General features: G+C 54.0%; 3 protein-coding genes across 7 annotated transcripts; all 3 read left to right on the top strand.

The window, feature by feature from the left end:
• The first annotated feature begins 5,051 nt into the window (after nucleotides 1-5,051).
• Nucleotides 5,052-9,626, top strand: LOC106033185 (C-signal-like). 3 transcript variants are annotated; one of them, XM_067004507.1, is made up of 6 exons: nucleotides 5,052-5,137; nucleotides 7,482-7,533; nucleotides 7,695-7,882; nucleotides 8,547-8,705; nucleotides 9,006-9,125; nucleotides 9,433-9,626. In XM_067004507.1, exons 3-6 carry the CDS (start codon nucleotides 7,790-7,792, stop codon nucleotides 9,544-9,546), a joined length of 486 nt encoding a protein of 161 aa, XP_066860608.1. In that variant the 5' UTR covers nucleotides 5,052-5,137; nucleotides 7,482-7,533; nucleotides 7,695-7,789; the 3' UTR covers nucleotides 9,547-9,626. The 3 variants fall into 3 exon arrangements, with proteins under 3 accessions (XP_066860608.1, XP_066860607.1, XP_066860606.1); XM_067004505.1 differs by lacking the exon at nucleotides 5,052-5,137 and adding an exon at nucleotides 6,730-7,082; XM_067004506.1 differs by lacking the exons at nucleotides 5,052-5,137; nucleotides 8,547-8,705 and adding an exon at nucleotides 6,710-7,082.
• A 4,125-nt stretch (nucleotides 9,627-13,751) lies between these two features.
• Nucleotides 13,752-16,193, top strand: LOC136791808 (C-signal-like). Of its 2 annotated transcripts, XM_067004510.1 has the most exons (6): nucleotides 13,757-14,017; nucleotides 14,417-14,468; nucleotides 14,630-14,817; nucleotides 15,138-15,296; nucleotides 15,573-15,692; nucleotides 16,000-16,193. In XM_067004510.1, the coding sequence occupies exons 1-6, from the start codon at nucleotides 13,871-13,873 to the stop codon at nucleotides 16,111-16,113; spliced, it is 780 nt and encodes a 259-aa protein (XP_066860611.1). In that variant the 5' UTR covers nucleotides 13,757-13,870; the 3' UTR covers nucleotides 16,114-16,193. The 2 variants fall into 2 exon arrangements, with proteins under 2 accessions (XP_066860612.1, XP_066860611.1); XM_067004511.1 differs by lacking the exon at nucleotides 15,138-15,296 and having other exon boundaries at nucleotides 13,752-14,017.
• A 4,126-nt stretch (nucleotides 16,194-20,319) lies between these two features.
• Nucleotides 20,320-22,759, top strand: LOC136791807 (C-signal-like). 2 transcript variants are annotated; one of them, XM_067004508.1, is made up of 6 exons: nucleotides 20,327-20,583; nucleotides 20,983-21,034; nucleotides 21,196-21,383; nucleotides 21,704-21,862; nucleotides 22,139-22,258; nucleotides 22,566-22,759. In XM_067004508.1, exons 1-6 carry the CDS (start codon nucleotides 20,437-20,439, stop codon nucleotides 22,677-22,679), a joined length of 780 nt encoding a protein of 259 aa, XP_066860609.1. In that variant the 5' UTR covers nucleotides 20,327-20,436; the 3' UTR covers nucleotides 22,680-22,759. The 2 variants fall into 2 exon arrangements, with proteins under 2 accessions (XP_066860610.1, XP_066860609.1); XM_067004509.1 differs by lacking the exon at nucleotides 21,704-21,862 and having other exon boundaries at nucleotides 20,320-20,583.
• The last annotated feature ends 3,962 nt before the right edge of the window (nucleotides 22,760-26,721 follow it).

The following is a 26,721-nucleotide window of genomic DNA, read 5'->3' as shown; positions in this document are numbered from 1 at the left end:
GAAAAAGAAAAAGAAAAAGAAAAAGAAAAAGAAAAAGAAAAAGAAAAAGAAAAAGAAAAAGAAAAAGAAAAAGAAAAAGAAAAAGAAAAAAAAAGAAAAAGAAAAAGAAAAAGAAAAAGAAAAAGAAAAAGAAAAAGAAAAAGAAAAAGAAAAAGAAAAAGAAAAAGAAAAAGAAAAAGAAAAAAAAAAGAAAAAGAAAAAGAAAAAGAAAAAGAAAAAGAAAAAGAAAAAGAAAAAGAAAAAGAAAAAGAAAAAGAAAAAGAAAAAGAAAAAGAAAAAGAAAAAGAAAAAGAAAAAGAAAAAGAAAAAGAAAAAGAAAAAGAAAAAGAAAAAGAAAAAGAAAAAGAAAAAGAAAGGAAGAAAAGAAACTTTTGGTAACTTTCTACTGTTTGGTAAAGCATGATTCTGCCATTAGCAGTCTTTGGAATGCCACTATAAACACGAGCACATTTTCAAGTGCAGTGGTTTTATCTGTAACTTCCACCCACGTTGAAGCCTGTGGCTTGAGCGTGCTTTATAGGTGGTAGTAGCAAGTAGGACTACAGCTTTTTGCATACTCAAGCAAAGAGCTTGAGGAAGAGTTGAGAAGCAATCAACAAGAAGACCATTGCAAACAAAGTGGTGGGAAGCATACCAGAAGGATCTTTAAAGCCCACACAAGTCTCCTGATTTGAATGAAATGGCAGTAATTATGGGGTAGCTGTTACAGCATTTGTGTTACAATCTGTGTTACAACTTCACTTTTCTTTCTTATGTCAAAACTTGTTTCTTTGTTCTTTTATTCATCAAGAACCATAGAATTACCTTCCACTCTGCCCCAGACCTCCCAAACTCCAAGCACGGGTTTTGTCTTGAGCCTTTCCGTGGAACCACCTGCACAGAGAAGTCTTGCAGAGTGGTCATGGCATGTGCACCCATTGTCCGCTAATTGAACAGTAACATACAGACTTGTTGATGGCACTTACATTTTACAATAGCTTGGAGAGATTCTGGGTCCATTTTGGAACATATTCCTGTTTTCTGCATTCCACCAACCCTTAGTATTGTCCACATGACCTTTACAAGGAATGTCCCGTCCTGCTGTTGGGAGAGACGTCCCTCACAAACAGGCCATGAAACCAAGCCATCCCCTGCAGAGAAAGGAATTCTCTTCAATGTTTTTATCAACGACACAGGAGTTGAGTGCACCCTAAGTAAGTTTGTAGATGATAAAAAATTGTATTTCCTCGAGGGATGAGAAGCCTTACAGAGAGATCCTGATAGATTAGAGCTCTGAGCAATCACCAACTGTATGAAATTTAATAAGAACAAATGCTGGATTCTGCACCTGGGAAGGTGTAATCCTGAATGTACGTATAGACTGGGGGACAAGTAGCTGGAGTGCAGCCCTGCAGAATAGGGTCTAGGGGGTTGATTGATGAGTTAACAATAGGCCCTGGTGGCCAAAGATCCGACCATATCCTGGGCTCCATTAAACACAGTCTAGCTAACTGGTCAAAAGATGGGGTTGTCCCACTATACTCAGCATTGACATGGCCTCACTTCAGGTACTGTGTGCAGTTTTGGGCTCCACAGTGTAGGAAGGATATAAACATATTAGAATGTGCCCACTGGAGGAAAACAAAGATGGTAAAGGGTCAACAGTGGAAAATGTATGAGGAGTGGCTGAGGTCCCTTGGTTTGTTCAGCCCAGAGCAGAGCAGGCTGAGGGGAGGCCTCATGGCGGCCTGCAGCTCCCTCACAAACGTAGCGGAGGGGCAGGAGCTGAGCTCTGCTCTCTGGGGACAGCGACAGGACCCGAGGGAACGGCATGGAGATGGGACAGGGGAGGGTCAGATCCAGTATTAGGAAAAGGTTCTTCACTAAGGTGGTGTTTGGGCACTGGAACTGGCTCCCCGGGGAAGCAGTTATGACCCCAAGCTTGTCAGTGTTCAATAAGTGTTTGGACAATGTTCTTGGATATTTGGATATCTCTTAGGTTGTGCTGTGTGGAGTCAGGAGTTGGACTTGATCCTCATGGGTCCTTTCCCACTCAGGAGAATCTATGATTCTGTGCCCTAAGGTCTGTCTTGCAGCTAGTCATGCTTGAGTACTTTTGCACAACCCCATCTTCCATATTCTGTCCCAGGAGCCCAAGCACTTGTCTTCTCCTCATTTTCCTCATCATTCATTCTTCAATTCAATAAGCTTCATTTCAATCTTTCAATTTCAATAAGCTTCATTCCAGCAAGTGTTTGGCAAGGTCCACACAATTCCACAGGCATATTTGCCATGGCTCTGGGGTGGCAGCCTTCACTGTAAATTTCTGTTCCCAAATATTTACAGATGGGCTTGCTTGATCATTTCTGTGAAAGGCTCCACACAACGTAAGCAAAGTGCGGGATGGAGTTTTGCAGCTGGACACATCACAGCCCTGGAAGAGGTTGCCCCTGCATGGCCCCCTGACAAGAGGGGGAAGACACAACCAAGCCTTTGCATTCCTGCAGCCTGATGAGCATCACAGGAGGGCTTGAGCAGGCCTCTCACAACCAGCTTAGCTGTGGTGGGGATGGCTGTTCGGGGCAGGAGGTAGTTGTGCCCTACTAAAATCCAGAAGCATTGAAGAATACTGGCTGCTGGAAAAACAGCAAGGTTATGAAATGGGGCCATGAGAATCCTTACCAGGATCTCCTCACTTTGCCTGGGAGCTGTATTTAAGCTCAGGTTCTCACCCTGAGCTTAAAAGCACAGTCTCTTCACAATGGGGTATCACTAGTCCTCTTCAGCCAACAAGAAAATGAGTCACATAGGCATGCCTTGCCCAGCTTCAGGATACAGGCAGTGGCAGAAGAAAGCCCCACCCTGCCCCTTGATTAGTTTTTCATTCATTGCTATCTATTTATTCTTTGGCAAATAAAGAATATGTGAAGACATGACCCTATACAATCTTGAACACATTGCCAAGCAAATAGGCTTGATAAATAATAGCACATTTGTTGCTACTTACACGGTAGATTAAACATAGTAAAGATAATTCTGCCATGCCCTGTTCCCCAGGCTAACAAACAAAAGTGTATTTCCCAATACTTCTGTAAGTAGCGCTGTAATTGCCCTTTGTACAAATATCTGGATGGGTGTGAACACAACCGAGCTTGCAGTCACTGATAGTGGAGAAGCTGAGATCACGTCCTGGAAAGCTGCCTCTGACTCCTTCCAACATGGAAAGATGGAAAGCATCTGTATGTGATATACGGCTGTCAGAGGGTCTGTGGGACAGGTTATACAGCAGGGCCTTCCACCACTAGCACTGTTGGACTCTGAAGCAATTTATTAAAAATAATTGCTTTTGCTCATTGTAGGGTTCAGACCATGCAAGAATGTATCGGTACAAAGCTGTCTGCATCCCTGAGCCTCTCCCAAGTCCCTTCCTCAGCTGAGCCTTGGGGACAGCAGCACTTGTGATGAAGCTCCATTGCCAGCCTGGCAAGGCTATTTGTTTTCTTCTGTGCACATTCGCTCCAGGCTGGACTTTGACCCCCGGAGAAGCAGTGCTTGTTTAGACTTTAATGGTCAACAATCCAGCATGGGGCCCCAGAGCAAAGTCAACATTATAACGTAACAGCTCTAAAACAGTTGAAAGCTTCAAAAACAGCATGACACAGCAGAACTATGAGATTTAAAAGGTTATTTTTTATTTCTGGTGTTATCTGGTTCTGAGGCACGCTGGAGGTTTCTAGCATGCTGTGTGGGCAATGATGCAGAAGAGGAAAAGCAGAGGAAGTCTGTTACACAAAGTGGAAGAGCACTGCACTCTTCTGCAAACAGTGTATATCGGCAAGTATAGTTGTGGTCTGTGGTCATAAAAAGAAAGTGAAAATACAGAAAAGGACATTGAAAAGAACTATTGGGGCTGGAAAGCCAATCCCACAAACTGGTAGGTGTGCTGTGGCAGGGGAGAATTGACAAAATCTTCAGTGAGAGATCAGCCTAAGACAAAACTCATGGGGGGGAGACAGCTGGAAAATCCAGAAATTTGTACTGATGGTGAGCAGCAGAGGAATTTTGCACCAAGAAGATGGAAAGTATGGCCCTAGATGACTAGCAAAGCAGGAACAGGATGCTGGTGCAGAAAGTAGTATGAGGCTACAAAAAGGGGAATTATCATTAAAGAAAAGCTACAAACAGCAGAAGAGTAAAGAAGGTAAAAGTCTAGTCTTGGTAGTGATGAGATTGCATTCGTAAATGAATGAAATGTATGAGTGCCTAACAAGGTGGTATTGTACCTGTGTGCAAAGACTTATGAACAGCAGCAGCAGAACTAAACAATAAAAGTTATCAGGGAACATTTGTCCCGAGATCCAGAAAGGTAAATGTTGGGTATTGCCTGATGACAAACGTTATTTTTTATTCCATGTGCTACACAGGACACTGTATTTGTGTGCATTTCTTACCTGTGGTTTGGGTTTTATCTTAGGATTTACCCCAAGCAAGCAAAATAGTAAATTTTACTCAAAGGAGGTGGAAGCAAGTGCAGGTATGCTAACAAAGCTTGCTGCAGGAGCAGAAGGCGGCTGGGGTTGCTCCAGGATACAGAGAGAAGTTTATGCCTGATCCAGCTGGAAAAGAAGGCATATTAAAAGGACTGAATATCTCCTGCTGAGATGCTGAGGTAGGATGTGCAAAATTCTGTTCTCTCACAGACATGTGCATGGCAATGGTATTTCAACACCACCACAGCAGAAACTGCGAATTTCTGTCTGAGCTTGGCAAAAATTAAGTGGAGTTCTCCATTGTGATTTGTGGCATGCCTATACTTGCTAATCTTGTCCTTAAAACAGTTACTGCTGCAAGGGTTCTTGGTAAACAGGCCTTTTGGAAAAGGAAAACTCAATGTTTTATTTACAATTAATTTTTAACACATCTGGGAAATAATTGATCACACTGCCAATAAGAGTATTTCTCAATGGCCTGAAGTCCACATCTGGATGAGGTCCAAGCTGATTTAAGAAAAAACACTCGTCTGTCCTCTTCTGGATTAAAACATGCTGTGACTGCCCGAGCCAAGCTTGGGGGAAAGCCTGGTAAGAGCAGACTAGGAGCAGAAGACTCAATCCCTTGTGCAGCTGGACCATCGTGCCCTCCATTAAGCTGCCCAAACGTGAGTGCTGGCACAGGGGAGATGGGAGATGAATGAGGCAGGGCAGGACTACCTGCCTTGGTGGCACCATGGTGACCGTGTAGCCGGCCTGAGGGGCAGAGGGATCCCTGGGGTGTAACGTTGGCACAGCGGAACTTTGTAGTAGTTTTGGCAGTGCGGCTGGGAGGAAGCAGGTCTGGTTGACACTGCTGCCAAGACAACCCCTGGGAGAACAAAATGTGGCGGCAGTGTTTGTGACTCCCATGCTGCCCATCTACCCAGCAGCCTGTGCCCATGGCTCTGGGACTTAGTGCTTGAAAGCAAGGGGCTGCCACGGGAAATGTCTTCATTTGCAGTGGAGCTAGGTGCAGTGACACTGAAGGGGATGGGAACACATGATGTGCACCCACACCAGTCCCAGAACTGCAAATCTGTAACGCCTCACTTGAGGAACTGGGCAGCACTGGGCTTCACTGGCGGTAGTGCAGAGCCATCTATGCCCCACTGCTATGAGTGATGTAGACCAAGGGGCTTTGTCCAAGACATTTATCTTTGCAGGAGAATACCCTCGGCAACCGAGCCCTTCGTAGCCCTTTTGCAAAGGATTTGCTCAGCTGGTGGAAAATGGAAAGAAAGAGGAAGTGGAAAAGAAAAGAGGCTAGAGGATTCAGCAGTAAACATTTTTAGCCCCTTCTGAGCCATTGCCCTGCAGGACTTCAGAAAGCCCAGATGGTCTGAAGGACTTCTGCACAACTTTGCAGGCCATGCTCATACAGTCCAAATACCAGGGTGCTGCCACTGGCGAAGAAGCACAGAGAAAGGTCCAAAGTGGTCACCTGTTGACAGGACATTAGCCTTTACTCTACAACCATGTGAAGAGAATGGCTTTACAGAACAGAATCCATACACAGGATATGGATGATGACTGCAAGGTCCAACGAGTACACGAGGCAGAGAGATGGTCACGCATTTGCAATAATCAGGCTGTTAATCAATGACTTCCTCTTTAATCCTGAAAACAAATTAAAAGTTGTGAAATGCAGGGAGACACAATAACATGATCTAATTTGCAAAGTGATAAGGCTGAGAGTGGAAGCCCTGACAACAGCAATGGCTCCAGCATGGCCAAAGTGGTGGGATAGTAACTTAGATTAGTGCACTGTGAGGCAGCATCCAAAGTGCATGAAGAGCAAAGCGATGACCTGCAAACTGTGCAGGGTCCACATCCTTCTGCAAGCAGGCCATGCTGAATTTCCTCCACAGGGCTTTAATGGGACAATCAGTGGTGGGGCATTTGCTTGGAAGACAGAGGAGAGCAGCAAAAATCAGCTCGTGGCCATGTGAGGCATGACCTTGGTTACCTGAGAGGTAACCAAGGGAAGGAGAATGAGACCAGACTGTTTCAGTTGTTACATGGGTACAATCTGGAAAGCCCATTTAGCCTGAAGGATGCTCGTGAAGACGATCTGTACCTGACCCATAGGGTATCCATCCTGTATCCCTCCCACTTGTTTCCTCTCTCCTCACCCAGCACCCACCCTCCTGGAAAGCGTGGCCATGAGCTACTGGGTTACAGGACCAGGTTTCACCAGAAAACCAGTTTGCCATAAAAAGCTGAGTGATTTTTGCCCTTCAGTAAGGAGGGATGGCTCCCAGCCAGAAACTGTGTCCTAGAGAGTTCAAAGAGCTGGAGAGATTGCACCCAGAGCCAAGGGTTTGTGCAAGCCCTGTGTGGGTGGGGTGGCAGCTCAACACACTATAAGAAGCATTGGGGAACTGAACAAACAATGAACGTTGGAGCAGAGGCAGGAGAATCAATATGGGAGAGCTTCGTGTCCGCTCCGTTCTGGTGACTGGAGCCAACCGAGGAATCGGCCTGGGGTTTGTCCGGCACCTGCTGGGGCTGCCAAACCCACCCGAGTGGGTCTTTGCAGCCTGTCGGGACCCCAAGGGACAGCGAGCACAGGTGAGGCTGGTGGCGGTGGGGGACAGCAGGGCAGGGCAGCGCCCGGTGCAGGAGCAGCCCCGTGGTGCGAGGCGGGGATGTGTGAGGGTCTCCATCACGGGGCTGCAGCCCTGGGCACAGTCCCAGGGCACAGAAAGCCGGGGTAGGATGGCCATGGGATGAGCTGTGCCCAGGGCTCCTTGGGGCTGGGCAGGGAGCTTCTGCTGCTGGGGCAGGTGATGGCCATGGTGGGCAGGGAGAGACGCGTGGCTTGTGGGGTGTGCGGGATGTGCAGAGACCTGTCCACAGGGAGCGGGTTGGCAGAGCAGGATGCTGGGTGTGAGGTGGTGCCGGATCAAAGCCGAGCCTCTGTGCAGCCGGCCCTGCCTCTTTGTGCCCACATTGTCCCGTCTCTTGCAGGAGCTGCAGAACTTGGCTTCCAAGCACCCCAACCTGGTCATCATCCCACTCGGTAGGTGCCCCGGCCATGCCCCGAGGCTGAGGGTCCCTTGCCTGGGCTCCCTGCTGTGCGTCCTCCCACGTCCCTGGGGTGGGGGCTCCATCTCCCAGCACCACGCATGGTGGCAGCCGCTGAGGGGATCGGGTGCTCACCTCCCCGCCTTGCCCCTGCAGAAGTCACCGAGCCCGCCAGCATCAAGGCAGCTGCAGCCAGCGTCGGGGAGCACCTTAAGGGCTCAGGTCTCAACCTCCTCATCAACAATGCTGGCATGGTGGTTTACAAGACACTTGACGCCGAGACACAGGAGGACATGTCCCAGGTGTATGCCACCAACACCATTGGGCCCCTGCTGCTGAGCCAGGTGAGGCCCTCACCACAGCTCCAGGAACATCCCTGCCCCGCAGCCCCGGAGCCTGGATCTCCCAGGAGCATGGAAAGGGCTGGTGGGACAAGGCCCTGCTCCGCTCTTTGCCTGCTGGGCCTTTGACCTCATGACAGGCCCAACACACTTCAGGTCTTACTCTGGCCTCCTGCTGCCAGAAGCAGGTGCCCAAAGTAGTCCTGGAAATGCTGAGCACAGTGAATGCTTTCTGGTTTGACTATGGTGGGCAGCAGGCTGAGGGCTCTGGCACTTTGGAGCCTGGGGTCTCTCCACTGGCAATGATCAGAGTGCAGAGATGTGGGACCATGTTAAAGAGCAGAACCTCTCATTTTGAGCCAGAGGGAAGCAGAATTTACTCATTGACTTGGTGCTGAGCACTGATGGGTGACCAAGTGCTATCGTGGGCTGCCCAGAGAGGTTGTGAAGTGTCCCTCCTTGGAAATATTCAGAAGTCACTTGGACATGGTCCTGGGCCACTGGCTCTAGGTGGCTTGAGTAGTAGGATTGGACCAGATGACCTCCAAAGATCTCTGCCTCCCACAACAGTACTGTGATTCTGGGGTTCTGATGTGACCTTCTATGTAAGGAACTAATTCTCTCAGTGAACCTCTTCTGTGCATGCTCCTCCTTCCCCTCCTCACAGGCATTCCTACCCCTGCTGAAGAAGGCTGCCCAAGGGAGCCCAGGCTCAGGGCTGAGCTGCAGCAAGGCAGCCATCATCAACATTTCCAGCATTGCTAGTTCTATCAAGGAAGTCTATTTATGGAAAAATGCACAATGTGTCTCGTATCGCTGCAGCAAGGTATGTGCAGTGCTGGGCACAAACCCAAACTTCTTTTTTAACCAAAGCCTGCATAAGCCCTCCAGTGTTATCTCTGGAAGTCCCTGCAACAGCCTCCAGCATGGCTCAGCTGCAGTCAGTCACTGGTTCACTCTCAAGGCACATTCCCGTGCCTGATCCCAGACCTAATTGGAGAGGATCTTCATAGGACAGAGCTGCTGCAGAGAACTGGCCCTGCCTGCTCCGGCTCTGGGGTCTGCAGGTGTCACCATGCAGGCACCTTCTCCTCCCCACCCTGATCCCTGCGGTGTCTCCTTGCAGGCTGCTCTGAACATGCTCACCAAGTGCCAGTCCTTGGGCTACCAGGAACACGGCATCCTCTGTGCTGCTCTCCATCCTGGCTGGGTGCAGACGGACATGGGGAACACAGCCGGAGAGACGGTAGGAGCTTTACCACGGTGGGTCCATCCGAGCCCCTGTGCTGGTTTTCCATGGGAGGCTGTTGTCACCCCAAGCTACAGAGCGTGACCTCCCTGCCTGCTCCGGCACCACTGTGGGCAGCTCTCCCTGCCCCGGGACCCTGCAGTGAGCTCTGGCGGCCCCATCACCTGGGTGCCCTGCTCAGCCCCTCTTCCCCTGGCTCCACTTCCCCCTTGGTTGAGCTGTTGCTTTCTGCGGGCCAGGCTCCAGGGCAGACCCCGGCCAGCCCTTGGGCACACATCATCATGTTTTTCCTCTGCCCCTGCAGCCCCCCGTGACAGTAGATGAGAGCGTAGGAGGGATGCTGAAGGTGATCTCCTCCTTCTCCGAGAAGGACACCGGGACCTTTCTCGACTGGGAAGGGAAAGTTGTGCCCTGGTGAGACACTGGACCAGCCTCATGCCAGATCCTGGCTGCTGCCCGACCTCGACCACATTCTCAATAAACCCTTTTCTGAAAGCAGTGGTGTTGCTGTATCTGTCTGTGCACTCGACAGGCTCTGCCACACATTGTGAGTCTGTGGAGCTGGGCTCCCCAGGGCTGGGGGCCACATGGGTGAGTCGGGAGCACAGGATTCATCCAGTGAAAGGTCCCAGTGGGAGCCCAGGCAGCTGAGGGCACACAGAGAGTGGTGGTCAGTGCAGGCAGTTGGGGTGCAGAGCACTGTGCAGCCACATACCAGGTGGGGGTCCCCTGCAGCAGAGGACCCAGCACTGCTGCTGCTTCCCTGCACAGCACAGTACCTGCTATGTCCCCATGTCCATCTTCACCCAGCCGGGATGGATCGCCGTGCACAAGATCCCCTTGTCCCTGAGCTCTGCAGCCAGGCACCTGGTCACCATTATCTGGGCAGCCTGGAAGAGGCACAGGCATGCCAGCACCATACTGGGCTGGGGGAGCTGGGTACGTGTGGGCGGGAGGGAGATATTTTGCAGCTGAAGGGCTGTGGAGGTGGGAAATGGGGCTTTGCCCTGCAGTGGAGCATGGGCACAGCCTGGGCTGGCGCTCTGCATGCTCACCCTTGGAGGACCAGGCCGGGGATGGGTGGCTTGGGGCAGGTGGGGGGGTCCCATGAGCTCCCCCCTCCATGGGAAAGCATCCCCAGCACCTCCCCCGACCCCTCACCTTGCTGGCACGGTACGGGTACATGGGGGCCTCCAGCACCCCAAGGCACAGCCCGATGGAGCCCTCTTTGGAGGACATGTTGACAATCGCGGCCCTGCTGCAGCTCAGCCCTGTCTTCTGTGCACTTTTTACTGCCCTAGAATCAGAGATGAAGTGGAGGTTTGACTCAGGACATGCAATCCAGGAGTCATCTAGGTTGGAAAAGACCTTCAGGATCATCACATCCAACTGTCAACCAGACCTAACTTGACCGATCCAAGTCCCATCATTAAAACATGATCCTTAGTGCTATGACCCTATGTCTCTTAAATACCTCCTGGGATGGGAAATCCACCACTTCCCTGTGAAGCCCGTTCCAATCCTTGACTGTCCTCTCTGTGAAGAAATTCTTCCTAATGTCCAATCTAAACCTTCCCTGGCACAACTTGAGACCATTCCCTCATGTCCTGTCACTTGTACCTCAGAAAAGAGACTGAAGCCCTCCTCGCTGTAACCTCCTTCCAGGGAGTTGCAGAGAGCCTCGAGGTCTCCCCTCAGCCTCCTCTTCTCCAGATTAAACCACCCCAGTGCCTTCAGTGGCTCCTCACAACTCTTGTTTTCCAGTCCCTTCACCAGTTTCGTTGCCCTTCTCTGCACATGCTCAAGCAGCTCAAGGTCCTTCTGCGAGTGAGAGGCCCACAGCTGAACACAACATTTGAGGTGCGGTCTCCTCAGGGGAGAGCTGCAGACAAGGGACAACCCCGTGTCCTGCCGGCCACACGTTTCTGATGCAGGCCAGGATGCCGTTGGCCTTCTTGGCCACCTGACACGTTGCTGCCTCATGTTCAGCTGGCTCTTGACCAGCACCCCCAGGCCCTTTTCTGCTGGGCAACTTCCCAGCCACTGCTCCCTAGGCCTGCACGGGGTTGTTGGGACCCACGCGCAGCACCCGGCACTTGCCCTTGTTGGATGTCTTGCGGTTGGACTCGGCCCATCGACCCAGCCTGTCCGGATCCCTCTGCCAGAGCCTTCCTGCCCTCAAGGAGTTTGACAGTGCCACCTACCTTGGTGTCACCTGTGAACTTAGTGAGGGTGCACTCCGTTCCCTTCCTCCTGGACACTGCTAAAATTGTGGAACAAAACTGGCCCCAAGACTGAGCTATGGGGAACACCAGTGGTGACCAGCTGCCGGCTGGGTTGAACCCCGTTCCCCGGGAGCCTTCGAGCCAGTTCTGCATCCAGCGAGCCGTACGCCTGTCTGAGCCCTGAGCCGCCAGCTTCTCCAGGAGAATACTGTGGGAGATGGTGGCAAATACTTGACTAAAATCCAGGTAAACAACATCCACAACTGTGCCCTCATCAGCTAAGCAGGGCTTCCCGTCATAGAAGGAGACCAGGTTATTCAGGCAGGACCTGCCCTTCATAAGCCCACACTGGCTGCTTCTGATCACTTGCTTGTGCCGTATGTGCCTTGTGATGGCACTCAGGGTGATCCGCTCCATAACCTGCCTTGGTGCCAAGCTCAGCCTGACAGGCCTGTAATGCCCTGCAGCCTCCTTCCTACCCTTCTTGTAGACTGGAGTCACACTGGCCAACCTCCACTCACCCGGGACCTCCCTGTAGATTACTGAAAGTGGCAGGGCAAGTGTTTCCACAGCTCCTTCAGCAGCACCCTTGGGTGAATCTCATCTGGCCCCACAGACTTACAAATGTTCAAAACATGTAGGAGGTCACTTACGGTTTACCAGTGGATGACAGAGGCTTCATCTTGCTTCCCATCACCATCTTCCAACCCAGGGAGCTGGGTACCCTGACAACAATTAGCCTTACTAATAAAGACAGGCAAAAAGGGCAGGAAGTACCTCAGCTTTCTCCTCATCGTTCATCACTACATTTTCCCTCACATCCAATACAGGATGGAGAATCTCCCTAATTCTCCTTTTGCTGATGAGATGTTTATAAAAGCATTTTTAATAGTCTTTTATTGCACTAGCCACATTGAGTTCCAGCTGGGCTTTGGCCCTGCTAATTTTCTCCCTGCACAGACTGACCACAGCTTGACAGTCCTCCTGTGTTGCCTGCCCCTTTTTCCAAAGTCTATAGACTCTCTTTTCCTTCCTAAGTTCCAGAAGCAGCTCTCTGGTCGGCCAGGATGGCCTTCCCCCCCAGTGGCTCCACCGTTGGTGCTTTGGGATGGCCTACTCCTGTGCATTTAACGTTACATTCTTGAAGAATGTCCAGCCTCCCTGGATCCCTTTGCCTTTCAGAACCACCTCCCAGGGCACTCTGTCAGCCAGGTCTCTAAATTGGCAAAAGTCTGCCCTCTGGAAACCAAAGGGCAATCCCAAGCACAAATAAAGGCTGGGAGGGGTGTGTGGAATGGATTGAAAGCAGCCCTGATGAGAAAGACCTGGGGTTGTTGGTTGACGAGAAGCTCGACATGAGCCAGCAGTGTGCGCTTGCAGCCCAGAAAGCCAACTGTATCCAGGGCTGCACCAAAAGAAACATGGCCAGCAGGGAGATGGAGGTGATTCTCCCTCTCTACTCTGCTCTTGTGAAGACCCCACCTGGAGCCCTGCATTCAGGTCTGGAGCCCCCAGCACAAGAAGGACATGGAAGTATTAGATCGAGTCCAGAGGTGGGCCACAAAGATGATCAAGGAGCTGGGGCACCTCTCCTATGAAGACAGGCTGAAGGAGCTGGGGTTGTTCAGCCTGGAGAAGAGAAGGCTCTGAGGAGACCTTATAGAGGCCTTCAGTACCTAAAGGGGGTCTACGGGAAAGCTGGGGAGGGACTCTTAACAGGACAAGGAGTAATGGCTTTAAACTAAAAGAGGATAGGTTTAGATTAGATATGAGGAAGAAATTCTTTACTATGAGGGTGGTAAGGCACTGGAACAGGTTGCCCAGAGAAGCTACTGATGCCCTATTTCTGGAAATGTTGGATGGGACTTTGAGCAACCTGTTCTAGTGGGAGGTGTCCCTGCCCATGGCAGGGGGGTTGAAACCATATGATCTTTAAGGTCCCTTCCAACCCAAACCATTCTGATTTTATGTTCTGCTAACTGCCTTCCTAACTTCACTAGGGATCAAAAACTCCGTCATTTTGATCACTGTGCCCAAGATAGCCTCCAACCATCCCATCACCCACAAGTCCTTGCCTGTTTGCAAACCACAGGTCAAGTGGGGCACCTTCCCCAGTTGGATCCCTCACCATCTGAGTCTTCTGTCACCCTCCCTTATCCTTTTTAGGTAAGGTCTGTGTCCCTGTGTGTTCTTTATGGCTTCCTCCCTTTTTCCGTATCTGGTTTTGCACTGGAAAAGGGCCTTGACCAGATACCTCTGGAGCAAACACTGACCTTCCACACACCTTACAAGCAGAGTTTGCCATAAAAAGCAGGGTGATTTTTGTGCTTCAGTAAGGAGGGATGGCTCCCAGCCAGGAACCGGGTTCCTAGAGAGTTCAAAGAGCTGGAGAGATTGCACCCAGAGCCAAGGGTTTGTGCAAGCCCTGTGTGGGTGGGGTGGCAGCTCAACACACTATAAGAAGCATTGGGGAACTGAACAAACAATGAACGTTGGAGCAGAGGCAGGAGAATCAATATGGGAGAGCTTCGTGTCCGCTCCGTTCTGGTGACTGGAGCCAACCGAGGAATCGGCCTGGGGTTTGTCCGGCACCTGCTGGGGCTGCCAAACCCACCCGAGTGGGTCTTTGCAGCCTGTCGGGACCCCAAGGGACAGCGAGCACAGGTGAGGCTGGTGGCGGTGGGGGACAGCAGGGCAGGGCAGCGCCCGGTGCAGGAGCAGCCCTGTGGTGCGAGGCGGGGATGTGTGAGGGTCTCCATCACGGGGCTGCAGCCCTGGGCACAGTCCCAGGGCACAGAAAGCCGGGGTAGGACGGCCATGGGATGAGCTGTGCCCAGGGCTCCTTGGGGCTGGGCAGGGAGCTTCTGCTGCTGGGGCAGGTGATGGCCATGGTGGGCAGGGCGAGACGCGTGGCTTGTGGGGTGTGCGGGATGTGCAGAGACCTGTCCACAGGGAGCGGGTTGGCAGAGCAGGATGCTGGGTGTGAGGTGGTGCCGGATCAAAGCCGAGCCTCTGTGCAGCCGGCCCTGCCTCTTTGTGCCCACATTGTCCCGTCTCTTGCAGGAGCTGCAGAACTTGGCTTCCAAGCACCCCAACCTGGTCATCATCCCACTCGGTAGGTGCCCCGGCCATGCCCCGTGGCTGAGGGTCCCTTGCCTGGGCTCCCTGCTGTGCGTCCTCCCACGTCCCTGGGGTGGGGGCTCCATCTCCCAGCACCATGCATGGTGGCAGCCGCTGAGGGGATCGGGTGCTCACCTCCCCGCCTTGCCCCTGCAGAAGTCACCAAGCCCGCCAGCATCAAGGCAGCTGCAGCCAGCGTCGGGGAGCACCTTAAGGGCTCAGGTCTCAACCTCCTCATCAACAATGCTGGCATGCTGGTTTACAAGACACTTGACACCGAGACACAGGAGGACATGTCCCAGGTGTATGCCACCAACACCATTGGGCCCCTGCTGCTGAGCCAGGTGAGGCCCTCACCACAGCTCCAGGAACATCCCTGCCCTGCGGCCCCACGGCCCTCCCAGGAGCATGGAAAGTATGCTCCTCCCGGGAGCATGTCCCACTGGTCCTGGTGGGACAGGGCCCAGCTCCACTCTTGCTCTGGTGACGGGCCCAGCACTCCCGAGCTCCCACAAGAAGCTGGTGGAACTGACTGGGGCTGGTGCTAAGGGGCAGGGGGAAGAGGAAGGCAGCTGCTGGTGGAAGCACTGCCCACTGTGGAAGGAGCTGGTCCTCTCCCCTGCACCACCTCTGTGTGGACCCACCACTTCTCCTCTCCTCTCAGGCATTCCTGCCCCTGCTGAAGAAGGCTGCCCAGGGGAGCCCGGGCTCAGGGCTGAGCTGCAGCAAGGCAGCCATCATCAACATGTCCAGCTATGCTGGCTCCATTCAGGACGTCTATCTCTGGGAGTACGCACAAGCTCTCTCATATCGCTGCAGCAAGGTACTGCCACACTGCTGGGCATGAACCTGGACATTTTCCCTTCTGAACAATCTTGCATAACTCCCAACCTTCCCCTCAGTCCCTGCAACTCTCACGGCTGCAGCTGAGCTCCAGTCTGTCGCTGTTTCCCTCCCATGGCACATTCCTGTGCCTCATCCCTGGCCAGACCACAGGGGGCCTTGTCTGGGCTGGGCATCTGCATGGGGAGAGTGCTGTGGGGTCTGCACATATCCCCATCCTCTTCCCCACCCTGATCCCTGCGGTGTCTCCTTGCAGGCTGCTCTGAACATGCTCACCAAGTGCCAGTCCTTGGGCTACCAGGAACACGGCATCCTCTGTGCTGCTCTCCATCCTGGCTGGGTGCAGACGGACATGGGGAACACAGCCGGAGACACGGTAGGAGCTTTACCACGGTGGGTCCATCCGAGCCCCTGTGCTGGTTTTCCATGGGAGCCTGTTGTCACCCCGAGCTACAGAGCGTGACCTCCCTGCCTGCTCCGGCACCACTGTGGGCAGCTCTCCCTGCCCCGGGACCCTGCAGTGAGCTCTGGCGGCCCCATCACCTGGGTGCCCTGCTCAGCCCCTCTTCCCCTGGCTCCACTTCCCCCTTGGTTGAGCTGTTGCTTTCTGCGGGCCAGGCTCCAGGGCAGACCCCGGCCAGCCCTTGGGCACACATCATCATGTTTTTCCTCTGCCCCTGCAGCCCCCCGTGACAGTAGATGAGAGCGTAGGAGGGATGCTGAAGGTGATCTCCTCCTTCTCCGAGAAGGACACCGGGACCTTTCTCGACTGGGAAGGGAAAGTTGTGCCCTGGTGAGACACTGGACCAGCCTCATGCCAGATCCTGGCTGCTGCCCGACCTCGACCACATTCTCAATAAACCCTTTTCTGAAAGCAGTGGTGTTGCTGTATCTGTCTGTGCACTCGACAGGCTCTGCCACACATTGTGAGTCTGTGGAGCTGGGCTCCCCAGGGCTGGGGGCCACATGGGTGAGTCGGGAGCACAGGATTCATCCAGTGAAAGGTCCCAGTGGGAGCCCAGGCAGCTGAGGGCACACAGAGAGTGGTGGTCAGTGCAGGCAATTGGGGTGCAGAGCACTGTGCAGCCACATATCAGGTGGGGGTCCCCTGCAGCAGAGGACCCAGCACTGCTGCTGCTTCCCTGCACAGCACAGTACCTGCTTTGTCCCCATGTCCATCTTCACCCAGCCGGGATGGATCGCCGTGCACAAGATCCCCTTGTCCCTGAGCTCTGCAGCCAGGCACCTGGTCACCATGTTCTGGGCAGCCTGGAAGAGGCACAGGCATGCCAGCACCACACAGGGCTGGGGGAGCTGGGTACGTGTGGGCGGGAGGGAGATATTTTGCAGCTGAAGAGCTGTGGAGGTGGGAAATGGGGCTTTGCCCTGCAGTGGAGCATGGGCACAGCCTGGGCTGGCGCTCTGCATGCTCACCCTTGGAGGACCAGGCCGGGGATGGGTGGCCTGGGGCAGGTGGGGGGGTCCCATGAGCTCCCCCCTCCATGGGGAAGCATCCCCAGCGCCTCCCCCGGCCCCTCACCTTGCTGGCACGGTACGGGTACATGGGGGCCTCCAGCACCCCGAGGCACAGCCCGATGGAGCCCACTTCGGAGGACATGTTGACAATCGCGGCCCTGCTGCAGCTCAGCCCTGTCTTCAGTGCACTTTTTACTGCCCTAGAATCAGAGATGAAGTGGAGGTTTGACTCAGGACATGCAATCCAGGAGTCATTTGGTTGGAAAAGACCTTCAGGATCATCACATCCAACTGTCAACCAGACCCAACTTGACCGATCCAAGTCCCATCACTAAAACATGATCCTTAGTGCTATGACCCTATGTCTCTTAAATACCTCCTGGGATGGGAAAGCCACCACTTCCCTGCGAAGCCCGTTCCAATCCTTGACTGCCCTCTCTGTGAAGAAATTCTTCCTAATGTCCAATCTAAACCTTCCCTGGCGCAACTTGAGACCATTCCCTCATGTCCTGTCACTTGTACCTCAAAAAAGAGACTGAAGCCCTCCTCGCTGCAACCTCCTTCCAGGGAGTTGCAGAGAGCCTTGAGGTATCCCCTCAGCCTCCTCTTCTCCAGATTAAACCACCCCAGTTCCCTCAGTGGCTCCTCACAACTCTTGTTTTCCAGTCCCTTCACCAGTTTCGTTGCCCTTCGCTGCACATGCTCAAGCAGCTCAAGGTCCTTCTGCGAGTGAGAGGCCCACAGCTGAACACAACATTTGAGGTGCGGTCTCCTCAGGGGAGAGCTGCAGACAAGGGACAACCCCGTGTCCTGCCGGCCACACGTTTCTGATGCAGGCCAGGATGCCGTTGGCCTTCTTGGCCACCTGACGTGTTGCTGCCTCATGTTCAGCCGGCTCTTGACCAGCACCCCCAGGCCCTTTTCTGCTGGGCAACTTCCCAGCCACTGCTCCCTAGGCCTGCACGGGGTTGTTGGGACCCACGCGCAGCACCCGGCACTTGCCCTTGTTGGATGTCTTGAGGTTGGACTCGGCCTATCAACCCAGCCTGTCCGGATCCCTCTGCCAGAGCCTTCCTGCCCTCAAGGAGTTTGACAGTGCCACCTACCTTGGTGTCACCTGTGAACTTAGTGAGGGTGCACTCCGTTCCCTTCCTCCTGGACACTGCTAAAATTGTGGAACAAAACTGGCCCCAAGACTGAGCTATGGGGAACACCAGTGGTGACCAGCTGCCGGCTGGGTTGAACCCCGTTCCCTGGGAGCCTTCGGGCCAGTTCTGCAGCCAGTGAGCCGTACGCCTGTCTGAGCCCTGAGCCGCCGGCTTCTCCAGGAGAATACTGTGGGAGATGGTGGCAAATACTTGACTAAAATCCAGGTAAACAACATCCACAACTGTGCCCTCATCAGCTAAGCGGGGCTTCCCGTCATAGAAGGAGACCAGGTTATTCAGGCAGGACCTGCCCTTCACAAGCCCACACTGGCTGCTTCTGATCACTTGCTTGTGCCGTATGTGCCTCGTGATGGCACTCAGGGTGATCCGCTCCATAACCTGCCTTGGTGCCAAGCTCAGCCTGACAGGCCTGTAATGCCCTGCAGCCTCCTTCCCGCCCTTCTTGTAGACTGCAGTCACACTGGCCAACCTCCACTCACCCGGGACCTCCCTGTAGATTATTGAAAGTGGCAGGGCAAGTGTTTCCACAGCTCCTTCAGCAGCACCCTTGGGTGAATCTCGTCTGGCCCCACAGACTTACAAATGTTCAAAACATGTAGGAGGTCACTTACGGTTTACCAGTGGATGACAGAGGCTTCATCTTGCTTCCCATCACCATCTTCCAACCCAGGGAGCTGGGTACCCTGACAACAATTAGCCTTACTAATAAAGACAGGCAAAAAGGGCAGGAAGTACCTCAGCTTTCTCCTCATCGTTCATCACTACATTTTCCCTCACATCCAATACAGGATGGAGAATCTCCCTAATTCTCCTTTTGCTGATGAGATGTTTATAAAAGCATTTTTAATAGTCTTTTATTGCACTAGCCACATTGAGTTCCAGCTGGGCTTTGGCCCTGCTAATTTTCTCCCTGCACAGACTGACCACAGCTTGACAGTCCTCCTGTGTTGCCTGCCCCTTTTTCCAAAGTCTATAGACTCTCTTTTCCTTCCTAAGTTCCAGAAGCAGCTCTCTGGTCGGCCAGGATGGCCTTCCCCCCCAGTGGCTCCACCGTTGGTGCTTTGGGATGGCCTACTCCTGTGCATTTAACGTTACATTCTTGAAGAATGTCCAGCCTCCCTGGATCCCTTTGCCTTTCAGAACCACCTCCCAGGGCACTCTGTCAGCCAGGTCTCTAAATTGGCAAAAGTCTGCCCTCTGGAAACCAAAGGGCAATCCCAAGCACAAATAAAGGCTGGGAGGGGTGTGTGGAATGGATTGAAAGCAGCCCTGATGAGAAAGACCTGGGGTTGTTGGTTGACGAGAAGCTCGACATGAGCCAGCAGTGTGCGCTTGCAGCCCAGAAAGCCAACTGTATCCAGGGCTGCACCAAAAGAAACATGGCCAGCAGGGAGATGGAGGTGATTCTCCCTCTCTACTCTGCTCTTGTGAAGACCCCACCTGGAGCCCTGCATTCAGGTCTGGAGCCCCCAGCACAAGAAGGACATGGAAGTATTAGATCGAGTCCAGAGGTGGGCCACAAAGATGATCAAGGAGCTGGGGCACCTCTCCTATGAAGACAGGCTGAAGGAGCTGGGGTTGTTCAGCCTGGAGAAGAGAAGGCTCTGAGGAGACCTTATAGAGGCCTTCAGTACCTAAAGGGGGTCTACGGGAAAGCTGGGGAGGGACTCTTAACAGGACAAGGAGTAATGGCTTTAAACTAAAAGAGGATAGGTTTAGATTAGATATGAGGAAGAAATTCTTTACTATGAGGGTGGTAAGGCACTGGAACAGGTTGCCCAGAGAAGCTACTGATGCCCTATTTCTGGAAATGTTGGATGGGACTTTGAGCAACCTGTTCTAGTGGGAGGTGTCCCTGCCCATGGCAGGGGGGTTGAAACCATATGATCTTTAAGGTCCCTTCCAACCCAAACCATTCTGATTTTATGTTCTGCTAACTGCCTTCCTAACTTCACTAGGGATCAAAAACTCCGTCATTTTGATCACTGTGCCCAAGATAGCCTCCAACCATCCCATCACCCACAAGTCCTTGCCTGTTTGCAAACCACAGGTCAAGTGGGGCACCTTCCCCAGTTGGATCCCTCACCATCTGAGTCTTCTGTCACCCTCCCTTATCCTTTTTAGGTAAGGTCTGTGTCCCTGTGTGTTCTTTATGGCTTCCTCCCTTTTTCCGTATCTGGTTTTGCACTGGAAAAGGGCCTTGACCAGATACCTCTGGAGCAAACACTGACCTTCCACACACCTTACAAGCAGAGTTTGCCATAAAAAGCAGGGTGATTTTTGTGCTTCAGTAAGGAGGGATGGCTCCCAGCCAGGAACCGGGTTCCTAGAGAGTTCAAAGAGCTGGAGAGATTGCACCCAGAGCCAAGGGTTTGTGCAAGCCCTGTGTGGGTGGGGTGGCAGCTCAACACACTATAAGAAGCATTGGGGAACTGAACAAACAATGAACGTTGGAGCAGAGGCAGGAGAATCAATATGGGAGAGCTTCGTGTCCGCTCCGTTCTGGTGACTGGAGCCAACCGAGGAATCGGCCTGGGGTTTGTCCGGCACCTGCTGGGGCTGCCAAACCCACCCGAGTGGGTCTTTGCAGCCTGTCGGGACCCCAAGGGACAGCGAGCACAGGTGAGGCTGGTGGCGGTGGGGGACAGCAGGGCAGGGCAGCGCCCGGTGCAGGAGCAGCCCTGTGGTGCGAGGCGGGGATGTGTGAGGGTCTCCATCACGGGGCTGCAGCCCTGGGCACAGTCCCAGGGCACAGAAAGCCGGGGTAGGACGGCCATGGGATGAGCTGTGCCCAGGGCTCCTTGGGGCTGGGCAGGGAGCTTCTGCTGCTGGGGCAGGTGATGGCCATGGTGGGCAGGGCGAGACGCGTGGCTTGTGGGGTGTGCGGGATGTGCAGAGACCTGTCCACAGGGAGCGGGTTGGCAGAGCAGGATGCTGGGTGTGAGGTGGTGCCGGATCAAAGCCGAGCCTCTGTGCAGCCGGCCCTGCCTCTTTGTGCCCACATTGTCCCGTCTCTTGCAGGAGCTGCAGAACTTGGCTTCCAAGCACCCCAACCTGGTCATCATCCCACTCGGTAGGTGCCCCGGCCATGCCCCGTGGCTGAGGGTCCCTTGCCTGGGCTCCCTGCTGTGCGTCCTCCCACGTCCCTGGGGTGGGGGCTCCATCTCCCAGCACCATGCATGGTGGCAGCCGCTGAGGGGATCGGGTGCTCACCTCCCCGCCTTGCCCCTGCAGAAGTCACCAAGCCCGCCAGCATCAAGGCAGCTGCAGCCAGCGTCGGGGAGCACCTTAAGGGCTCAGGTCTCAACCTCCTCATCAACAATGCTGGCATGCTGGTTTACAAGACACTTGACACCGAGACACAGGAGGACATGTCCCAGGTGTATGCCACCAACACCATTGGGCCCCTGCTGCTGAGCCAGGTGAGGCCCTCACCACAGCTCCAGGAACATCCCTGCCCTGCGGCCCCACGGCCCTCCCAGGAGCATGGAAAGTATGCTCCTCCCGGGAGCATGTCCCACTGGTCCTGGTGGGACAGGGCCCAGCTCCACTCTTGCTCTGGTGACGGGCCCAGCACTCCCGAGCTCCCACAAGAAGCTGGTGGAACTGACTGGGGCTGGTGCTAAGGGGCAGGGGGAAGAGGAAGGCAGCTGCTGGTGGAAGCACTGCCCACTGTGGAAGGAGCTGGTCCTCTCCCCTGCACCACCTCTGTGTGGACCCACCACTTCTCCTCTCCTCTCAGGCATTCCTGCCCCTGCTGAAGAAGGCTGCCCAGGGGAGCCCGGGCTCAGGGCTGAGCTGCAGCAAGGCAGCCATCATCAACATGTCCAGCTATGCTGGCTCCATTCAGGACGTCTATCTCTGGGAGTACGCACAAGCTCTCTCATATCGCTGCAGCAAGGTACTGCCACACTGCTGGGCATGAACCTGGACATTTTCCCTTCTGAACAATCTTGCATAACTCCCAACCTTCCCCTCAGTCCCTGCAACTCTCACGGCTGCAGCTGAGCTCCAGTCTGTCGCTGTTTCCCTCCCATGGCACATTCCTGTGCCTCATCCCTGGCCAGACCACAGGGGGCCTTGTCTGGGCTGGGCATCTGCATGGGGAGAGTGCTGTGGGGTCTGCACATATCCCCATCCTCTTCCCCACCCTGATCCCTGCGGTGTCTCCTTGCAGGCTGCTCTGAACATGCTCACCAAGTGCCAGTCCTTGGGCTACCAGGAACACGGCATCCTCTGTGCTGCTCTCCATCCTGGCTGGGTGCAGACGGACATGGGGAACACAGCCGGAGACACGGTAGGAGCTTTACCACGGTGGGTCCATCCGAGCCCCTGTGCTGGTTTTCCATGGGAGGCTGTTGTCACCCCGAGCTACAGAGCGTGACCTCCCTGCCTGCTCCGGCACCACTGTGGGCAGCTCTCCCTGCCCCGGGACCCTGCAGTGAGCTCTGGCGGCCCCATCACCTGGGTGCCCTGCTCAGCCCCTCTTCCCCTGGCTCCACTTCCCCCTTGGTTGAGCTGTTGCTTTCTGCGGGCCAGGCTCCAGGGCAGACCCCGGCCAGCCCTTGGGCACACATCATCATGTTTTTCCTCTGCCCCTGCAGCCCCCCGTGACAGTAGATGAGAGCGTAGGAGGGATGCTGAAGGTGATCTCCTCCTTCTCCGAGAAGGACACCGGGACCTTTCTCGACTGGGAAGGGAAAGTTGTGCCCTGGTGAGACACTGGACCAGCCTCATGCCAGATCCTGGCTGCTGCCCGACCTCGACCACATTCTCAATAAACCCTTTTCTGAAAGCAGTGGTGTTGCTGTATCTGTCTGTGCACTCGACAGGCTCTGCCACACATTGTGAGTCTGTGGAGCTGGGCTCCCCAGGGCTGGGGGCCACATGGGTGAGTCGGGAGCACAGGATTCATCCAGTGAAAGGTCCCAGTGGGAGCCCAGGCAGCTGAGGGCACACAGAGAGTGGTGGTCAGTGCAGGCAATTGGGGTGCAGAGCACTGTGCAGCCACATATCAGGTGGGGGTCCCCTGCAGCAGAGGACCCAGCACTGCTGCTGCTTCCCTGCACAGCACAGTACCTGCTTTGTCCCCATGTCCATCTTCACCCAGCCGGGATGGATCGCCGTGCACAAGATCCCCTTGTCCCTGAGCTCTGCAGCCAGGCACCTGGTCACCATGTTCTGGGCAGCCTGGAAGAGGCACAGGCATGCCAGCACCACACAGGGCTGGGGGAGCTGGGTACGTGTGGGCGGGAGGGAGATATTTTGCAGCTGAAGAGCTGTGGAGGTGGGAAATGGGGCTTTGCCCTGCAGTGGAGCATGGGCACAGCCTGGGCTGGCGCTCTGCATGCTCACCCTTGGAGGACCAGGCCGGGGATGGGTGGCCTGGGGCAGGTGGGGGGGTCCCATGAGCTCCCCCCTCCATGGGGAAGCATCCCCAGCGCCTCCCCCGGCCCCTCACCTTGCTGGCACGGTACGGGTACATGGGGGCCTCCAGCACCCCGAGGCACAGCCCGATGGAGCCCACTTCGGAGGACATGTTGACAATCGCGGCCCTGCTGCAGCTCAGCCCTGTCTTCAGTGCACTTTTTACTGCCCTAGAATCAGAGATGAAGTGGAGGTTTGACTCAGGACATGCAATCCAGGAGTCATTTGGTTGGAAAAGACCTTCAGGATCATCACATCCAACTGTCAACCAGACCCAACTTGACCGATCCAAGTCCCATCACTAAAACATGATCCTTAGTGCTATGACCCTATGTCTCTTAAATACCTCCTGGGATGGGAAAGCCACCACTTCCCTGCGAAGCCCGTTCCAATCCTTGACTGCCCTCTCTGTGAAGAAATTCTTCCTAATGTCCAATCTAAACCTTCCCTGGCGCAACTTGAGACCATTCCCTCATGTCCTGTCACTTGTACCTCAAAAAAGAGACTGAAGCCCTCCTCGCTGCAACCTCCTTCCAGGGAGTTGCAGAGAGCCTTGAGGTATCCCCTCAGCCTCCTCTTCTCCAGATTAAACCACCCCAGTTCCCTCAGTGGCTCCTCACAACTCTTGTTTTCCAGTCCCTTCACCAGTTTCGTTGCCCTTCGCTGCACATGCTCAAGCAGCTCAAGGTCCTTCTGCGAGTGAGAGGCCCACAGCTGAACACAACATTTGAGGTGCGGTCTCCTCAGGGGAGAGCTGCAGACAAGGGACAACCCCGTGTCCTGCCGGCCACACGTTTCTGATGCAGGCCAGGATGCCGTTGGCCTTCTTGGCCACCTGACGTGTTGCTGCCTCATGTTCAGCCGGCTCTTGACCAGCACCCCCAGGCCCTTTTCTGCTGGGCAACTTCCCAGCCACTGCTCCCTAGGCCTGCACGGGGTTGTTGGGACCCACGCGCAGCACCCGGCACTTGCCCTTGTTGGATGTCTTGAGGTTGGACTCGGCCTATCAACCCAGCCTGTCCGGATCCCTCTGCCAGAGCCTTCCTGCCCTCAAGGAGTTTGACAGTGCCACCTACCTTGGTGTCACCTGTGAACTTAGTGAGGGTGCACTCCGTTCCCTTCCTCCTGGACACTGCTAAAATTGTGGAACAAAACTGGCCCCAAGACTGAGCTATGGGGAACACCAGTGGTGACCAGCTGCCGGCTGGGTTGAACCCCGTTCCCCGGGAGCCTTCGAGCCAGTTCTGCATCCAGCGAGCCGTACGCCTGTCTGAGCCCTGAGCCGCCAGCTTCTCCAGGAGAATACTGTGGGAGATGGTGGCAAATACTTGACTAAAATCCAGGTAAACAACATCCACAACTGTGCCCTCATCAGCTAAGCAGGGCTTCCCGTCATAGAAGGAGACCAGGTTATTCAGGCAGGACCTGCCCTTCATAAGCCCACACTGGCTGCTTCTGATCACTTGCTTGTGCCGTATGTGCCTCGTGATGGCACTCAGGGTGATCCGCTCCATAACCTGCCTTGGTGCCAAGCTCAGCCTGACAGGCCTGTAATGCCCTGCAGCCTCCTTCCTACCCTTCTTGTAGACTGGAGTCACACTGGCCAACCTCCACTCACCCGGGACCTCCCTGTAGATTACTGAAAGTGGCAGGGCAAGTGTTTCCACAGCTCCTTCAGCAGCACCCTTGGGTGAATCTCGTCTGGCCCCACAGACTTACAAATGTTCAAAACATGTAGGAGGTCACTTACGGTTTACCAGTGGATGACAGAGGCTTCATCTTGCTTCCCATCACCATCTTCCAACCCAGGGAGCTGGGTACCCTGACAACAATTAGCCTTACTAATAAAGACAGGCAAAAAGGGCAGGAAGTACCTCAGCTTTCTCCTCATCGTTCATCACTACATTTTCCCTCACATCCAATACAGGATGGAGAATCTCCCTAATTCTCCTTTTGCTGATGAGATGTTTATAAAAGCATTTTTAATAGTCTTTTATTGCACTAGCCACATTGAGTTCCAGCTGGGCTTTGGCCCTGCTAATTTTCTCCCTGCACAGACTGACCACAGCTTGACAGTCCTCCTGTGTTGCCTGCCCCTTTTTCCAAAGTCTATAGACTCTCTTTTCCTTCCTAAGTTCCAGAAGCAGCTCTCTGGTCGGCCAGGATGGCCTTCCCCCCCAGTGGCTCCACCGTTGGTGCTTTGGGATGGCCTACTCCTGTGCATTTAACGTTACATTCTTGAAGAATGTCCAGCCTCCCTGGATCCCTTTGCCTTTCAGAACCACCTCCCAGGGCACTCTGTCAGCCAGGTCTCTAAATTGGCAAAAGTCTGCCCTCTGGAAACCAAAGGGCAATCCCAAGCACAAATAAAGGCTGGGAGGGGTGTGTGGAATGGATTGAAAGCAGCCCTGATGAGAAAGACCTGGGGTTGTTGGTTGACGAGAAGCTCGACATGAGCCAGCAGTGTGCGCTTGCAGCCCAGAAAGCCAACTGTATCCAGGGCTGCACCAAAAGAAACATGGCCAGCAGGGAGATGGAGGTGATTCTCCCTCTCTACTCTGCTCTTGTGAAGACCCCACCTGGAGCCCTGCATTCAGGTCTGGAGCCCCCAGCACAAGAAGGACATGGAAGTATTAGATCGAGTCCAGAGGTGGGCCACAAAGATGATCAAGGAGCTGGGGCACCTCTCCTATGAAGACAGGCTGAAGGAGCTGGGGTTGTTCAGCCTGGAGAAGAGAAGGCTCTGAGGAGACCTTATAGAGGCCTTCAGTACCTAAAGGGGGTCTACGGGAAAGCTGGGGAGGGACTCTTAACAGGACAAGGAGTAATGGCTTTAAACTAAAAGAGGATAGGTTTAGATTAGATATGAGGAAGAAATTCTTTACTATGAGGGTGATAAGGCACTGGAACAGGTTGCCCAGAGAAGCTACTGATGCCCTATTTCTGGAAATGTTGGATGGGACTTTGAGCAACCTGTTCTAGTGGGAGGTGTCCCTGCCCATGGCAGGGGGGTTGAAACCATATGATCTTTAAGGTCCCTTCCAACCCAAACCATTCTGATTTTATGTTCTGCTAACTGCCTTCCTAACTTCACTAGGGATCAAAAACTCCGTCATTTTGATCACTGTGCCCAAGATAGCCTCCAACCATCCCATCACCCACAAGTCCTTGCCTGTTTGCAAACCACAGGTCAAGTGGGGCACCTTCCCCAGTTGGATCCCTCACCATCTGAGTCTTCTGTCACCCTCCCTTATCCTTTTTAGGTAAGGTCTGTGTCCCTGTGTGTTCTTTATGGCTTCCTCCCTTTTTCCGTATCTGGTTTTGCACTGGAAA

This window comes from Anser cygnoides, chromosome 12, assembly GCF_040182565.1.
Source record: "Anser cygnoides isolate HZ-2024a breed goose chromosome 12, Taihu_goose_T2T_genome, whole genome shotgun sequence".
Classification (NCBI taxonomy): domain Eukaryota; kingdom Metazoa; phylum Chordata; class Aves; order Anseriformes; family Anatidae; genus Anser; species Anser cygnoides.
This window is presented reverse-complemented; position numbering and strand designations above follow the sequence as displayed.

What these genes read in the sequence shown, in the direction of transcription:
- LOC136791808 (XM_067004510.1), top strand. Translation starts at nt 13,871, where the DNA reads ATGGGAGAGCTTCGTGTCCGCTCCGTTCTGGTGACTGGAGCCAACCGA. An exon ending in CCTGGTCATCATCCCACTCG is followed by an intron (nt 14,469 to 14,629) that starts GTAGGTGCCCCG and finishes TTGCCCCTGCAG; the next exon opens with AAGTCACCAAGCCCGCCAGC. An exon ending in GGAACACAGCCGGAGACACG is followed by an intron (nt 15,693 to 15,999) that starts GTAGGAGCTTTA and finishes CTGCCCCTGCAG; the next exon opens with CCCCCCGTGACAGTAGATGA.
- LOC106033185 (XM_067004505.1), top strand. Translation starts at nt 6,936, where the DNA reads ATGGGAGAGCTTCGTGTCCGCTCCGTTCTGGTGACTGGAGCCAACCGA. An exon ending in CCAAGGGACAGCGAGCACAG is followed by an intron (nt 7,083 to 7,481) that starts GTGAGGCTGGTG and finishes CGTCTCTTGCAG; the next exon opens with GAGCTGCAGAACTTGGCTTC. An exon ending in GGAACACAGCCGGAGAGACG is followed by an intron (nt 9,126 to 9,432) that starts GTAGGAGCTTTA and finishes CTGCCCCTGCAG; the next exon opens with CCCCCCGTGACAGTAGATGA.
- LOC136791807 (XM_067004508.1), top strand. Translation starts at nt 20,437, where the DNA reads ATGGGAGAGCTTCGTGTCCGCTCCGTTCTGGTGACTGGAGCCAACCGA. An exon ending in CCAAGGGACAGCGAGCACAG is followed by an intron (nt 20,584 to 20,982) that starts GTGAGGCTGGTG and finishes CGTCTCTTGCAG; the next exon opens with GAGCTGCAGAACTTGGCTTC. An exon ending in CCTGGTCATCATCCCACTCG is followed by an intron (nt 21,035 to 21,195) that starts GTAGGTGCCCCG and finishes TTGCCCCTGCAG; the next exon opens with AAGTCACCAAGCCCGCCAGC.